Source organism: Panulirus ornatus, chromosome 32 (genome assembly GCF_036320965.1).
Source record: "Panulirus ornatus isolate Po-2019 chromosome 32, ASM3632096v1, whole genome shotgun sequence".
Classification (NCBI taxonomy): domain Eukaryota; kingdom Metazoa; phylum Arthropoda; class Malacostraca; order Decapoda; family Palinuridae; genus Panulirus; species Panulirus ornatus.
This window is the reverse complement of record NC_092255.1, coordinates 4931096-4948891: the sequence shown is the minus strand read 5'-3', so window position 1 is coordinate 4948891 and position 17796 is coordinate 4931096. Positions and strand designations below refer to the sequence as shown.

Below are 17796 nucleotides of genomic sequence, written 5' to 3'. Positions count from 1 at the left end.
TGATTGTTGAACCCAAGTCAAGCTGCAGGATGCATGCTGGCATTAGTTCTACTGGTGTGAAATAAAATTCACATTCAAAATGAAGAGATTAAGCAAATCATAAATTTACAGTCTCATGATGAAAACCTCTAACATTACAATTATATAGAAAAAAATGGTTAAAGATGAGTGAAAGCTTTTAAGTATGTGATACACAACCAAAAAAAAAACAAAAAAAACATTCATTTTCATAATGATGCTTCTATGGGTAACCTCAGCAACTTCAAAATGATAATGCAATATTCAAAACGGAGGGTAAAGTATACGCGTACATTTTGTATAAGATTTATTTCATAATTTCCTAATCAGCATTTCATATGTGAAAAACCTAAATTGCTGAAAAAATTCAATGAAAACATCCTCCATACTTTACAGGAACTGGCAAACAGTACTTCACTATGTTACATGGTGACGGCTATTAATTTCGATATTTCAATGAAGACAACTGAAAAATGTCAGTTAGACATTTTAGTTCTCCCCAGACAAAAGTTATCGAGCCATGTGATACTTGGGTGTTCTTACCAGTAACTTATCTTTACATACAAAGATACTATACAAAGCTTTTAATTCCATCATTCATGTATGGGGAAATTGGAGCACTTTACACAATTCCACCATTCATGTATGGGGAAATTGGAGTGCTTTACACAGACACCTTCTCTTGGCATCCATACAAATTTAACCAAAGTGACTGACCATTCCCAGTTCTTGCTGATACAATACATTACATCTTAATATACTGATTCATCAGGTTACAAAAGCGGAAAAACAATAGCCTGAGTCAAAAATTAGATATCTTATTTCTTTTCATCTTTTTTCTTATCTTTATCCTTATCTTTATCTTTATCTTGTTGTGTGAGTGAGTCAACAGCTTCCTTCACTACCAAACTTTGAGGGTCTACTCCCGGCAAGTTTTGTAACACGCTTTCTAAAAAGGCTGGATCTGCCATAACTTGAGAGAAATCTTGCTCCTCCTCTTCCTTTTTCACCTGCAACAGTACAAATAAATGCATATATAAAAACACCTTTCCTTTTCCTTTATGCATGCTCACTGTTTCCTGCATTTAAGAGGTACTGCCATGAACAGACAAAAAAAAAAAAGGCCTCATTCGCTTACATTCCTTCTCTAGCTGTGATGTGTAATGCATAAAAACCATAGCCCCTATCCACAATCTGACCACAAAAAGATTTTCCTAGTTTCCACCATCGGTTCATATGCACTTCATCCCAAGTATACCACATCGCTCCAATTTACTCTATCCTGAACATACAAGATCCAAGTACTCAAAATCTTTTTCACTCCATCCTTCCTTCTCCAATTAGGTTTCCCCTTTCTCTTTCTCCCCTTCACTTCTAATGCAAATATCCTGTTAGTCAACCTCTCACCACTCATCCTCTCCATGTCCAGACAATTCATCACAGCCCCTCCAGTTCTAACAACCACATACTTCTTATTACGACACCTCTCTCTTCCCCTATCATTACTTAATCGATACTCGCACACCACATATTGCCTTTAAACATTTCATTTCCAACACATGCACCCCCCTCCATGCATTCTAATCTACAGAACATGCCTCACATCCATATATAATCGACAGGACAACTATATTTTCAAACACCCAATGTCATCAAGCCAGATAGCAACCACCTCCCTACACACATTCCTCAAAAGGTCCCAGAACCTTCATTGCCTCACCCATCCTAAGACTCACCTCCCCTCAAAGTGTGCCATAACTAAAACAAGCACTGCAACCAACCAATACTTATTTCTACTATATGGACTTGTAACACAGCAGAAAGTACAAATGAATCTATAGAACAGTAATGATACCATATTTAACATAATCATAAATCACATATACGTAAATGGTGACTGACGTGTGTTCAATTTCTGTCAGGATTTCTACTTACACATGTACTTCCCCAGGGATACATAAAAAAGAACATTACCCTCATATTCCCCTATTTCACAGAGTATAACTTTAAATGGGTGGGAATTGGAGGCCAAAACCCTTCCCATTCTTTAATTCAATTTCTAAGATATGGAACATGAGAAGGATCCAAGCAAGAAGCATTCATCCCCCTCAAAGACTCAGGCTAGCATGCAAGAATATGCATGGATGTAACCAGGATGAAGAGATAGGTGGCATGTTTGGTGAGAAAATTCTAAGCAAAACTAGGCTCACGGGAAAGGATGTAGAATGATTTGGAAACGTCCCTGGGTTAATGTCTGAGATAAGTGTGAGGTGGAGAGCAAAAGATGTGACGGTACTTCTGCTGAAAGGGTTAGTGCGGGATTATGCGGACTTGTTTGGAAGTGAGCCCCAGAATGACTTGGGTGAAAACGAAGATGGATCACAAGAAGTGGATGATCATATTTCTTGCGCACCTCGTAGCTAGAGGAATGAGGAAGAGAGTAGAGTGTTTTGGGAGGAGTTAAGAGAGTGTATCAACAATTTTGATGCAAGGGATCAAGTGATAGTGATAGGTGATTCGGTTATGAGAGAGGGTGACATGGCAGTGTTGTGGATATAACTGGAGGGTATGGGGTACCTGTTGTGAATGAAAACAAGTATGGTGTACAGCTTGAGTGCTGTATGTTGAAAGTGACTGGTTACCAGATATGCTTAGTTGAAAAAGATAGACATACATAAATATACAAGAAGGAGCGAGAGTAGTAGTGAGCATTTATCAGATTATGTACTAATTGAAATGCATACAAAAGACACACTTCTGGATGTGAATGTACTGAAAAGGCCAGCTGGTAGGATGTCTGATCACTTCCTGGTGGAGGAGAGAGTGAAAGTTTGTAGAGGCTTTAGGAAAAGCAAAACAGATTTGGGCGGAAAGCACTCTAAAACCCTATTTTCAAAACTTTTTTTCCTCCTACATGGAAGGTGATAATGCAAGAAAAACAACGAAATGGAATAACTTCATGCAAATTCACAACAATCAGCAAATGTATAATTTTGACAAAATGCAGTCAAGAAAGACGAACCTCTCTTTTTTCAGCAGGCTTAGATGATGAAGGAGGATCTACATCCATCGGTTCATCCTTTGGTTCTGTCAAAGAAGCAATATATATGAATAATTCATTTGTTGCATGCCAAGAGTAATTCCCAAAACATATATAACTTAAAATTTTACTTTGCTTAACAAGTGACGTAAGTAAGTTACACTACATTAGTAAATCAACTACACAAATAAACATATACATAAATATTTCTTTACATTCAAATGCCTCTAACACCTTAGAGACACAGAATCAAGAACGTTCAGCCAGCCAGCTGCCATATTTGCACAGAACCACTCTCTTCCTGTCATGTACAATGGACCGAAACCAGATCCTATCATAAGCAGACAAGCCCTACATACTATTTCACGGTTTACCTTAACTGCCTTACATTCCTTTGTTCAACCCACTGGCTAGTCCATCCCCCCTTCAAACGCACACACACCCATGGTGTAGTGGTTAGCGTTGCTCACACAGAGCTCGCCAGTGATCAAACCCACATAAGTTCAAATCCTAGTCATACCAGCTGGTTCTCAGTCCACCCAGGGGTTCATCCCCCCCCTAAGGGCTGGTTGATAAAATCAGCACCTGGCAAAGGCTAGGTGTGTGTGTGTATGTGTGTGTGTGTGTGTGTGTGTGTGTGTATGTGTGTGTGTGTGTGTGTGTGTGTGTGTGTGTGTGTGTGTGTGTGTGTGTGTGCAAACATACATAGGAGTGAAGACATGGTAAAGAAACACAAGGTTAAGAGATGGGACAACGGGAGAGTAAAACTCTCCCTGCAACACACAAATAGGAATCACAAATAATAATCACACATCAAGTATCAAAATAATCCATCACATTCGATCACTTGCATGCTTCTTACCATCTGCCATGTGCAGGCCCCAAAACCCCCAAAGCATCTATCAATTTTTCCTTCCATTGCCTCAGTCTCCCACTCATCTTTGCTCCTTCCACTCCTGACAAACAGATCATCTGAAGTTGGTAATTTTTGCTCATCCTCTCCATTCGTATGAACCATGTCAGCAAACCCAAGTCAACCCTCTCCATCAAATGACGCTAATTACCACACTTCTTTCTTAAAGTATCATTTCTTTCATGATCAACCTGTCTCATTCCACATATCACCTTTAGGAACTCTATTTCCAACAAGTAAACCCTCCTCCTTTCTCTTAAAGTCAAGATCCATGATTCACAATCATGATACAATGTTGAAAATACTACTACTTTAAACATACTGATCTTTGCCCTGATGACAATGACCTCTCCTACTCACTTTTTAATGCAATCAGGGCCTTAGCTCCCTCATCCATGCAGCGACTCACTTCTTCCCCATAGTTTCATCTACTACCACATCCTATCCTCTTCCTCCTGTTCAAGCCGATTCAAATGAAATCATGCTCAAACCACCATGTCTCACCCCCAGCCATCCTGCTGCACATCAGCACCTGTCTTTTGTTAAAATTTACTCTCAACATTCTCATCTTATGAACTCTCCCAGAATCTGTGACCAATATCTGTAGTTCTCTCTGGATTCTGTGACTAAAGCCACATCATTTGCAAAGAAGAGATTCACCTACCATGACTCCCAGCATACCAAAGACCCTTGAATTTACCTCCTTCACCATCTGATCCATAAACAGATCAAACAATCATGAAGACATCATACATCCTTAATGGAGGTCCATCTTCAAAAGGAACCACTCACTCTCTTCCCTTCTCAACTGTACACATCTTAGCCTTACTTGCTTGGTGATATCTCATCAATGAGTACAGTAACTTTTCATTTAACCACATAGTCACAACGCCTTCCATAAGATCTCTTTATCAACCTTACCATATCATGGTTTCTCTAAATGCATAATGCTACATACAATTCATACACTTTCTTCTGGTATTTCTTAAAAATTCTTTACAGCAAAACCTGGACCACATACCTCTCATGAAGCATAATCCCTCGTCCCTAAGTCAAATGTCCTGTGCATGCCACTATCCCCTCAATCACTACTATTATATATGTTTCCTAATATACTTACCAGACTCAAATAACCATAATTCAAATAAGCAATTTTGTAGCTTCTTGCATCTACATAAGAGCACTAAACATGCACCTCACCTTCTTCTGGCACCTCATCCTGGGCTATACACAGACTGCACAGCTTAATTAATCAAAAAACAACATACATAAAACTAAATGTATACAAAGTAAATGTGCAGTAAATAGTTCTATATTCATGATCTATTCAAAGTAACTAAAAACAAAATTCAGGAAAACAGACAAGCAAATTCATGTTCCCAAACTAATTTCTTAAGATTCCAAGACAAAAATTTATATGGATAATGAATTCTATTAAGTGCTAGTTCTAAAGTCACCCTCATGCTCTTCACACATTCTTATTCTCTTCAGTTTAAGTTCTAATCACCAGTCACATTCCCCCTCTACCATGAAACTAGCCCAAGTCCCCTCATATTACTTCTACCACCCTGACACAATAGCAAGTATACTTTATGATTAGCTTCTGTATCCAGTCATTCTCTGAATATGAAAATGGGCAGCAAATTATTGATAAAACATAATGAATGTCTTCATTCTTGATGCCACCCAGCCCCACAGGAAACAGCATCGCCACCCGTGTCAGCAAGGTAGCACCAGGCAACAAAACAAGGAAAGGCCACCTCTGGTTACACTCATTCTCTACCTGTTACGTGTAATGCAAGGAAACTACATCTCCCTATCCAGACCCCACAGACCTTTTCGTGGTTTACCCCAGACATTTCACATGCCCTGTTTCAGTCCATTGACAGCACGTCGACCCCAGTATACCACATCATTCCAATTCACTCTATTCTGTGCATCCCTTTCACCCTCCTGCATATTCAGGCCCCAATTGTTCAAAATCCTTTTCACTCTATCCTTCCACCTCTAATTTGGTCTTTGACTTCTTGTTCCCTCCACCTCTAACACACATATCCTCTTTGTCAGCCTCTCCTCACTCATTCTTTTCTGATGTCCAAACCATTTCAACACCATTTAAGTCTAGTGTACTATTTCTACCTCCCACTAAGCAAACAAAAGAAAAAATATCCAAACTGACGTACTGCAGTCCTGCATGGAAATTTGCATTGCATAGGCAATCTGTTCTTCCTCAGTCATGGCAGAGAAATCAGGGATGGTTGCAGATGGAAAGCTGCTACCTGAGCCACTGCTCTTGCCAGTAGTAGCAGCAGTACCACTGGTGACGTTTGTACCTCCGGTAGTGCTGGCGCTAGTGGTCTGTGGTGCACTTCCTGCCTCCAGGGACATGGCCAGGGCCTGCTGCAGCATTTCTTCTTCAGACTGACCACCAGCTGGAAAAATAGAAAAAAAAAAAGTCTTAAACCATAGCCAGTCTTGTAAAACGTTTGTGAATGATGACTTCATTTGAAGAAACAATGAAAACGTACACAGGTATTAAGATTAAAAGTTGAAAAAAGGTAAAACACTGATACTAACATAGTTCTCGAATATGCTGTAAGAAGAAAGATGCCTTTTATATCATTACAATACCATTTAGAACATTAAGGCAGAAAAATTAAGAATGTCTGTAGCTCAGGAGTTCTGACTATTGCTGTAGGCCTTAGGAGTACTATATACTAGAAATTAAGTACAATTCAAATGCGAATCAATGTAACACCAAGGACTAAGGTACAGAGACTCAACAGGAAAAAACTGATGGAAGTGAGGTGTTAATTGTAACAAGAGGCCCAGAAATACAAACGGAACTGGGTCTGATATGCCTCTCCAAGCCCTGGTTGCTAAACTACTTAACTTTGGAAGAATGAGTGGAACAAAGCCCTCAAATCTTGGAAATGGTGTCAAGAAATAAAATGCGCACGAGGGAATCCAAGCATTCTAGGCTTATGCAATAGGAGCATAGAGTGTGCATGAGCCAAAAGTATGTTTTACATACTTTGTAAACCAAAAATTCTATCACTAAATGTGCAGACATACAAGAATAAGCATGGTGCAGTTTATGATAAAGTACCTGCAATGACATTAACAGTGAAAGCAAAGAGAGATGAAAAAAAAGAATAATAAATACAATGAAGTTCAATAACCCAGCAAATTCTGAAATATCAGAATTACTGTACTGTGTGGAACGAGGAAGATTGGTTTGCACAGATAGCCCACCTTCTGGCTGCTGAGTGGGCTGGGGAGTAGGGGTTGTGGATGGTGGCTGAGGTGCCGTCTCCATAGGCGTGGCAGTCGTGGTAGACTCCTGAGCAACACGTCGTTCCTCCTCCTGCTGCCGTTGCCTCTGCTCTTCCATTGACACACGCAAGGCCTATAAAAAGAAAATGAAAAAAATCAAAACATTGCATCTGCTATGAATATCTACCTGCTTGGTAATAAAATAAATCTAAAATCATTCCATACCATAAGGACCACAATATTTCCTGAACAACTCTGCACTGACACTGCTAACAATCACAAGTGTTATGATTACTCTGATGAAAAATCAAACCACCTTCAACATCCTGTTTTCACAGATGAGCGTAACAAATTTAACCAATATAACAGTCCAATTAGGAAAATTCTGTGTCAATGACTTCATACACGGAACAACCTTGACGCCATGCTTTGGTTGCAACTCCTGCTGCTAGTGGTGGTGGTGTCATTGAGGTTTCCATCCCGGCATCTTAGAGCAAGATGTTGACTAAATATTGTGAATCCTTCTACAAATGAGACACTTTGGATGGACCCCTTCCCCCATGCCTATCTCTATCCACATAATCACTATTTCCAATACTGAAGCCTTACTAGGCAGTAAAACCACACTGTCAAACCCAGTACCCCAAAAGTGACATATCGCACAAAAGGTTAACCTCCAGGTAAAATGCTCCATCTCAGATACAGAGATTATCTTCCAAACTGTCCCTCCCTGGGAGCAATGACTTGATTCTTCTCTCACCCACCACCTACACATTTGCTGGTCCAGGTGACAGGAATACTCATTCTCCTCTACTAGCTCAGTCAGGAAGTATGTGGGAAAATTCTGATGATCACCAATATCTTCCTTTCACTTTCAAATAATTGGAATTTAACCACTTATGCATCCACTGTTTACCACCAGGGTTTAAGTCAAACAAAACATTACCTGTGCCATAACTTAAATACTGATTTATGATGCAGTCAACAATGAAAATGAAGCATCTTAATTTCAGACATATGAAAGCCTTCCTAACGAAAATGTTAGTGAAAGTCTTTCTTAAAATTTTAGGACAAAATATGAAAAGTAATTAATCCTACTAAGCAAAATATCAACAAAGACAATACTAATATCAAAACAAAAGCGACAAAGCATTACACTAGCAATGTGTATAAAGTTCAACACTTAAGCATCCTTACCAGAGCAAGTTCAGGATCCTCATTCGGGTCAACACCAAACTCAAAGCCTCCTCCAGTAGCAAAGCTAGCAGCAGGTCCTCCATCCTCACCCTGATAAAACACAGAAAATTTGCATGTGTGCTTGCAGGCCAAACTTTGTAATACACAAACTGATGGAAAATATATACAGTAAATACAGAAAACTCTGCATTATCTTCATGTCAAAATCATGCAATTCTGTTATCTTCAAAAAGTGAGGTGAAAGACATCATTTGCATCAATGTCTACCACCTGTAAATATTCTATCATTGTAATGGCTTAATAACATTCTATTCATAAATAATACACAAACGGGCTCACATATACAGCATTTCATAATTCACAGTTTTCTCAATACAAATATTTATTGATAGTTTAAACTGAAGTCATTACCACCAGTAATGCTGACAATCCCAGTGCCTTGGAAATGTTAGAAAAATCTCACTTCAACCTTCCTCTAAACCAGAAGTCTAAACTAATTAACCATTTTTTAGTTATGGTATCCAATGAAAAGTGCAGCGTTTCATTCAACTGAAACCCTACTCTTTTGGAACAAGAAGCAAACTCACGATACATTAGCCCATGGATATATCTATATTCACAGATGGTTACCTTGGATCAGAAACAACTTGTAAAATAACTAAGATCCTGTGAGTATGTATATATGCAGTTGAAGAATATTTCGTAAATGCCCACTGACCTCCAAACACACATACAGAATATACTCATGAATTTGCCTTTTTTCTTTTTTAAACCAGTCTTTCCTAATCACCAATGCTTTTTCAGCAACAACTCAAGTTGTTTCACATTTTCACTCACTGGGTACCTAATCACCCTACCTATACCCTCAACTGACACATTATCCATTCTTGCGTACTTTTATAAATATATTAACACCCACAGGCACATATGGAGGCCTAACAGGAGTAGAAAACCCTTCTTGTTCTGAAGAAGCAGGTAATTAAAAAACAAAAATTGATAAGAGCACATACATACATAAATATACTAACTTTCTGCATAAATGACTTTAAGGGGGAAAAAATGAGGCTTGTAAATCCACAAGCTTGGCTTTCCCATCTGCTACTTACCTGTACGATGGGAGAAGACAAGAGAGCATCAGCCAGGTGTGGTGATGGTGGTACAGTGACCAGATGAGAACTTCCACCTTCACGCCCATTGATTGTGCTCACCATTGTCTCTAACAGTGGCTGATTACACTCCTGGGCCAAAGGTAAAAAAAAAATAAAAGTTTTAGTTAGAATAAAAGTTGCAATACTGAAGTAAGTGAAGACTCGAGTAACACCAAAATATACTAAATATGAGGATCTAGTGACCATCATCCATCAATCTTTTCTGGAAAGTCTTAGTTCAATTTGCTCAATGTTTCCAATGAGATTTTCTAATTTTCACCCAATCACTCACCATTCTACCCAGTGATGATCATACGAGATGCTTGATTGGCACAAAATGAGGAAATCTGATAAAGAGCCAGCCATGGTTCATTTCTACAAAGTCTTTGTTTAACTGACTAAGCAGTTGCAGAGAAGACACAAATGTAAAATGTTTCCACAAAGAGGAAAAATGAGGGACCCAAATTAATGAAGATAGCTTACCAGGTGAAATGATATGAACCAAAGGTTCAGGTTGGCCTGAACTGCTCACGTAGCTCCAAATGGCCTAATAGATACACTGGATATCGGAATGGCACAAACAGAGGAAATAACAAGAGGACCATCCATCAATCATTTCTCTAAAACTCTCAATCAATCTGCTCAGTGGCTTCATTTAAGATTTCCTAAACTTCGCCCAATCAAAAAAGAACATCGGCCATGTGATAACTATATCTGCAGCTGGACTGGCATGAAATGTGGAGTCACTTTGGAGATCACTTTGACAAAGCTTCAGTTCATATGACCCATTGATTTCTGAAGAGCACATATTACAAAAAGTCTAGAGAGAGATAACAGTTAACTGTTTACGGTGCAGGTATTCCTCAAGCTTATGGTTATATATTTTCTATAATTCTCAACATTCCATATCACATTCATGCTTAGCAGCAACTCAAAACCATAATTAGCCAATGTATGTAGAATCAGGATTCAGGTTAGTAGAGTCCAAAGAATTTTAGCAGCAAGGTTCTTGAAAAAACAATTCTCAAGAGCAAGTCTTTTTTCTCAAGAACTGCTCTGCCATCACCAAGACAGCTACTGTAACGATGGATATCAATCAGTTTTCAATATCACAAGATACAAGATTTTGATAAAAAAAAATATTTTTGGCATCAGTACATGTTCATCAAAATCCAAAAATCTATCAGTCCAAGAATTACTGAAAAGTTGCTTTATAACTTACTGTCTCACCAAAGTTGATGATGTCGATGTTGACTTTTTCCTTCTTGAGACGTTTAGCTACTTTAATAACTTCCTTCTCATCAGCCTCCACTGGACTACCCACAAAGGCCACAATGCGCATCTTGTGGTTCTTGCTCTGCCGATGCTTCAGGGCCAACTGTAGAAAAAAGAAAATTTTGATTTGATAATATACTGAGAGCTGTAATTTCATATACACATTGGTGAATAAATCCATGACCATTACACTTATATGTGTGCAGGATTGCATATAATGTACCAAAACACTTTTGGAGTCTTTCAAACAATTTGAGCTTTATCTTTACATGCAGAAACTTAAAACTACTTAAACTTTAAAAGCCACAGAAGTAACATACGTGAGCAATGCGGATACCAGTAAGAAGATTAATGTTGCCATTTGGCAACACTTTGTGCAGAGGTGTCAGAATTTTTCCAACATCTGTAGTTAGTGTAGCCAAAACCTCAGTACTGTAAGACAAGAGATAATGTTACAATCATGTATTATCGTCTACATATGACGTGTCTCATCAGTTAATCCCATATTCTAACTGGATAACATATATCAGCACAATGACTGTCATTATATATCAAAATATTCTTTCATCTCAGACCTTAAAATGACTGACATTCAGTAAAGAACTGCAAATTACTGCTAAGACCACTTCCAGTTTAATGGGATGCATCATGTGCAAACAACCTCCACAACTTCACACAGACACATCCTTAAAAAATGTCTATAGATGACCCCAGACTTACGATGGTTCGACTTATAATTTTTCAACTTTTAGAAGCGAGATATTAAACACTTTACAATAAAACTGGCTTTGTGTGAGAGGATTTTGTCCAACTGTCGGGTAATGTAAGTGTTCTGAGAAGGTTTAAGGTATTAAATGTATTTTCGATTTACAGTGGGTTCAGAACGTAACTTCATTGTAAGTTGAGAAGCATCTGTAGTGTGTTTGCTGAAGAAAACTAATCAATGTGTGCTCTGTAATGTATCCACAAACCTGTAGTCATACTCAGTCTCAATAAGGGATATCCCAATTCACTTCAACAAATTCACACCCACAAAAAGTCTGCTTTAAACCTGATCACTTACTTTGCTAAGGTGAGGAGACCAACATTGTTTTCTGGGTTTGAACGCAATTTGAACCGACATATGGTATTGACTGCATCTTGCTGGGCTTGAAGTCGTGTGGGAACATAATCTCCATTCCTCATATACTCACTGTTGTCGACACTAAAAGAAAAAAAGAATGTGTGATCAACAAGATGTCCCATTTGGAAATAGATGAATCATGATACTTTACAAATGAATGACGAAGAGAATAAGGGGAAAAAAATATTAAAACACTACCTTAAGATGAAAAAAATATTAAAAAAAAGATGTAGCTGCTGTTCACATTATTCAGAACTACATTGATTTTTTTCCAAAATCCACAATTTTCAGGCTCTGGAGAAATGCAGAAATAAAAATTTGCAAGACCAAGACTGTAACTGTTCAAAGTATTCAGTATCAAAGTTTTCTTGCCATCTCGTCAGTAATTACCAACAATTTACAACCATACTTTCATACCTCTTCACCATTTTCTACCTTAGAGGGTACAGCCAAGCGCAGACATTCAACAGCCTCATTTGCTTACATCCATTCTTAAATGTCATGCAAAACATATTTAAATCTGAGCCACTGATTCACAGTCAAGCCCCAAAGACCATTCCAAGGATTCCCTGACTGCTTCAAGTGCCCTAATTAAGCACACTGGCCATACGTCACCCCCAGTATACTACTCCCCTTCGATCCAATTCACCTTAAGTATGCTTCTCAATACCTCAGGGCCTCTTTCACTCCATGACAGGGAGAAGTCAGAAGAAACATCATTCTCCTACATATAATTAACAATGAAGGGCAATATGTACTAGCCCAAAAAGGTTTTGGAGTCTCTCTCGTCAACAACCAGAACAATGTCCTCAACCAGCAGCAAATCATTCTTCTCCCTAACCCCCCACCCCTAGCCTACAGTAGACTTTCCTCTCGATCCAAGACCCTTATATTTACTTCGCTCACTTCACCGTCCATGAACAGCCATGGTGAGATACCATATACATGCTGTAGACCCACATTCACCTGAATTTACTCCCTCTCCTTTCTTTCTACCTCCTCACCACCCCTCTCCTCCATATGAAAAAAAATGCATTTAGTAACTTTCCTTCCACATAATATATTCGTAACACGTTCCACACGATGCCTCTGTCAACCCTGTCATATGCTTTCTCCATTTTACGTTCAATACTTTTCCTAATCTTCAAAAGCAAAATCAATGCAGCTAAAAAAAAAATAAGTGCTCCAAATCATGCTCTGCCTGTCTTACTTCAGTTGCTATACAGTATTGTTGCAAAGCGAAATAATAATCCAATGCAAAATTCATTGCAAAAAACTACACAAAGGTATTTACTGCACTTTTAACTTTGCCTGATTTAGGTTAACCTTGAGAAATTCTATGAAAACAAACTTAACCCAAACTTGGCAGAGAAAAATTCAAAATTTGTAAGCATGTCAATCTTCAGTAAAATTCTCTTAGTAATCTACCAGCCCAGATATGCATCAAAACTAGCTTTGGATATTACTTTGTTTTTCTGGTAGTCGTAACAATACAGTCTTTAAAGAATAGAAACAAGTTGCACAGCATAATTTGAAGCACTGCATCTTATTTTATGATACAGAACCGAATATGGAGACAGCGGTGAAGGTTGTGTACGTCTAGGAACTATGAGGATAATTCACATAAACAAAGGTGAAACACGTTAAAATTCAACAGACATTACGAGATCAATTCAAAATGCACAAGACACACCCAAGCAGAGCGCTAACTTTCAGCAAATGTCAGCAAACAGACAACAGACTAAGTACCCACTTATGCCACCCAACCTCCCTACATGTAGCCTTTCTTTGTGGTTCTGAGCAGCTGATGACAATAATAATGATGATATTTCATCATATATCTTAACTGCTATGGAAGATTATGCGAGGTTTTCATTAAATGCATTGATTTTCACGAAGTGTTGAACATACTATTATGCTTACCAACCCCACATTATCCCTGATATTCATAACCCTCACCACTATCACACTGTCTAAGAAATAAAATGTAATGCTCCAAAATGGGCTTCACAGCTTTCATTCTGTTATCTAAATAAACAATGACTGCAGATCAAAATCAGGCAATATGTAAAACTAATTTTGATCCTCATCTTAACTTCATTTTATAAGTACTGCGGAAACAAGTCATGGATTTGATAGAAGCACATATCACTCGGCTTGGCTCGTTATATTTAGCACAAGTGATCTAAATTTGGAGTACTGCCTTTCATATTATATTAATACCCAAGAGACAATGGGATGGCTACAAAAATCAAAGGAAATACCAGCGAAGCATTATGAACATCAAAAAAAGTGATACGAGTTACGTACATCAGGAAAAATATGACATTTTAAGCAAAAGTAAGTAATACACTTAAAAATTATCAAATGAACTTAAGATCTCGAGTAGCAAAAATGATGTTCGTCTGCCAAAGAGGAACGGATAAATGCTCACAGTATCATCTGTTTGTTGACGTACAGTGACGTGTTAACATTGCATTTTCATGAATGCAACATTTATTTCCATCAAAATATAGAAAATTCAGATATATCTTGTTTGTTGCAGAGGTTTCCATACACTATTTTGTTGTATTAGATGTGCATTTCCCTTAATTAACCCCATAATCTCCCTGGTTATAATAGTGTCGCCTTACTCCTGGTTAACAGAACATAGTAGCATTCCAAACCACTCTCCGCAGGTGCTTCCATAAAAGCAAACTACACAGCGGCTAAAAATACCTAAACATTTCCCAGACCAAATTTTGCTGCGGAGCTAAAATAATCTTTTACCATCAGGCTTTGTATAGCACCAGGTGCGTACACACATGCAAGATCTAATTACGGGAAATTTTCCAGCATTGAATTAAGTCAATAAATACCCCACGACTACTTAATTCTACAATTTACCTTGAACATCTTTAATAATCCCCTGGAAATACGTATATTACAAGTACCTAGACCAGTATTTGTGACCTTACGCAACCTAACCTAACCGACTTAGTTATAATAAAATCTACCCTACCTAACCTAACAGACTAAGTTATAATCAAATCTACCTTACCTAATCTAACCTAACAGACTAGTTATAATATAATCTAAGTTAGTTTAGGGTTGTGAGATAATTTAATATCAAAATAGAGCAGTGGACGAGGTCTTGGCTTTAAACGAGTGAAATGCTAATATATCTGGGGGGTTATACGGGGAGGGTTGTGCACTACCCCTCATACACGTAACTATATAACCATTATACACATCGAAATAACATCATTCACACATTAATTACATATTAACAACTGGAAAATATAATTAATGCATCATATTCAGCTGAAAGTGAAATGAAAATGAATTCAGGAAACACAATGGAAAAAAGACACATGAGGCTCAGAAGCCAGGGCACTCACTCACCACTCCAGACCTGTAATTATCTGAAGATAATAAAGATATTAAAGTAATAAGGACCCATATAAAATAAAATAGATAATGCCCGAGTGGTTGGGTAGACGACAGGTCGTTCAAATTTGCCGTGTCACGACCACTCGCTCTGTCCCCCCTCTTCAACCCTCATTTCACGCCATATTCCTCCCTTCTGGGCCTCCCTGGCCCTCCCTGAGGGCAGGGGAGGCCCTAACACACCACCCTAGTCTGATAACAAGCCGTTGAGGTCAAAAAGAGACGGGGAAATGAGGTCAAAACGTACCATATAATGGTGCTCTCTAGGACCATCTTGGTGTCTTGTGTTTACTGGGGGGGAGGAGGGAGGCCTGGGCCGGCCGCCATCTTTCCCTCCCCCCTCTAAGTCACTCACACACCCCGCCAATTTTAAGCTTTTTCCTCCACTTGGGGGACAGCTGATGGCTTTCAAAGCTGCCATTCCCCTTCCATAAGGGATGGAGGGTATTTATATGGTGATTTCCTATGGTTTTCTAGTTTTATTAAGGTGTAGAGAGGGTGAATACATCCATCTTTCCCTCCCCCCCCCTCTAAGTCACTCACACACCCCGCCAATTTTAAGCTTTTTCCTCCACTTGGGGGACAGCTGATGGCTTTCAAAGCTGCCATTCCCCTCCCATAAGGGATGGAGGTTATTTATATGGTGATTTCCCATGGTTTTCTAGTTTTATTAAGGTGTAGAGAGGGTGAATATAGAGAGGGTGAATAGAGCCATGGGGCTCCACTGCATTTCAAGATGGTGGAGGTGATTATGTGGTTTTAATTTATCTCTGCTGGGCTAATGGTCGCACTGTCCATGATAGATTATATATCTATATAAAGTATTATATGTATCTCATCTTTATTTCTAATGGTTCTTTCATTCTTCCTTCTAATGTGACGGGAATGTGACGGGGTTAACAAGTGACGGGATATGTGACGGGGTTAACAAGTGACGGGATATGTGACGGGGTTAACAAGTGACGGATATATGACGGGGGTTAACAAGTGACATATATGAGACGGGGGTTAACGAGTGACGGATATGTGACGGGGGTTAATAAGTGACGGGATATGTACAAAAATTACATTAGCTCCTTAGCATTTTGTGAAGGACTTGTTGGCTATTTAAGTAATGGAATATTCGCCAAATATTCTCCCTCACTCCACAAAGCGAATATTGACAGCCATTAACCTACATAATTTGCATAAGCTTACGAAATATACATGCCCAAAATTCATTAATCTGGTCTATGCTATTTTGTCATCCTGTCCTTGTGATTTGATAGTCATTGATATGCAAATGAGATCAATAATTATAATAACTTGTTTTCCTTTATTAAGTTAAGTCGAGAATATGTGAAATAAGATAAATATATACATATATATACGAGGATGTCATCTTTGTCTATGTTATTAGCCAAATGCAACATTCCTGTATGTGCAACAGTTGTAAAACATATTATATAACATTATATATATTGATATAGTCGTGATATAGACTGATATACCCATGATATACCAGGTTGATGAAGAACTTGTCATATATGCGTCAGAGATGACTTTGCCAATTCCTATACCTTAAATTAAATGGTGATTTCTAGTTTATATATGAGACTTTAAAATGATTTTGAGTCAGTAAAGATAGATAGATGGATATATGGAAATATAAGCAATAAGAGAAATGAATTCATGAGATGGAAATATAGAAAAAAAATATAAACAGTTTGAAAACGGAGAAAATAGTAAAATGGGAAGTAATGAGAATGCTATTAGAGAAAACGTAGATAATTATGCGGAAACTTAAGAAAATTATTTTTCTTATATAAATATTAGCATTACAGGTACTGCGGGAAAGATAAGTATAGAAGTGAAGCAAATATGAGAACAATCTACTAAGGTGAAAAATATTGACCACATTATGGTGTTGGGTAGTTGATAAAACAGTTTAAGTTTGCAATTGTGAGAGGAGAGATCAGGAAAAATTAGCTTTGAAGCTCTTGAAAATTAATTTCTTTATCGTATTTATATAAAACGGGTTCCTTAACGAATCAGACACTTCACTCACCATATATTTGTATATAAATATATCCTAATTTTTCTACTATTTTCTACATTCCCGATTCTAATTCTTAAATCAAAGATTTTCCATAGTCAAATCGAAACTCTTAAGTTGTTTTAAAAACAACATTTGCAGTTTAGTATGATAAAAAGAATACACTTAGACTAATCTAAATGAATTTATTTTGATTCGAAGACTTCCAGCCATTCGGTTTTGAACACCTTCGTTTTTCAAATGATGTTGGTTTGATTTTAGACATTGCAAAACACTGCTAATATTAAGGTTTACAGGCTTCGTGGCTGGAGGGCATGGAAGAGGAAGAAGATAAGCTATTGA

The 17796-nt window shown here is 38.0% G+C and overlaps 1 protein-coding gene across 2 annotated transcripts; it reads right to left on the bottom strand.

Moving 5' to 3' along the window:
* Positions 1–312: 312 nt before the first annotated feature.
* On the bottom strand, positions 313–15799 carry Rpn10 (regulatory particle non-ATPase 10). 2 transcript variants are annotated; one of them, XM_071680883.1, is made up of 10 exons: positions 15667–15799; positions 11931–12071; positions 11188–11299; positions 10815–10970; positions 9551–9688; positions 8445–8534; positions 7227–7380; positions 6155–6403; positions 3041–3105; positions 313–1028 (listed from the first exon to the last, which is right to left on the bottom strand). In XM_071680883.1, the coding sequence occupies exons 1-10, from the start codon at positions 15690–15692 to the stop codon at positions 837–839; spliced, it is 1323 nt and encodes a 440-aa protein (XP_071536984.1). In that variant the 5' UTR covers positions 15693–15799; the 3' UTR covers positions 313–836. The 2 variants fall into 2 exon arrangements, with proteins under 2 accessions (XP_071536984.1, XP_071536985.1); XM_071680884.1 differs by having other exon boundaries at positions 9551–9682.
* Positions 15800–17796: the final 1997 nt, after the last annotated feature.

Excerpts from the sequence above, each read along its gene's own strand:
- Rpn10 (XM_071680883.1), bottom strand. The coding sequence starts at position 15,692 with ATGGTCCTAGAGAGCACCATTATATG. Across the intron at positions 12,072-15,666 it reads CTAGAGAGCACCATTATATG|TGTCGACAACAGTGAGTATA; the intron begins GTACGTTTTGAC and ends TTTTTCTTTTAG. Across the intron at positions 7,381-8,444 it reads AGGATCCTGAACTTGCTCTG|GCCTTGCGTGTGTCAATGGA; the intron begins GTAAGGATGCTT and ends TTCTTTTTATAG.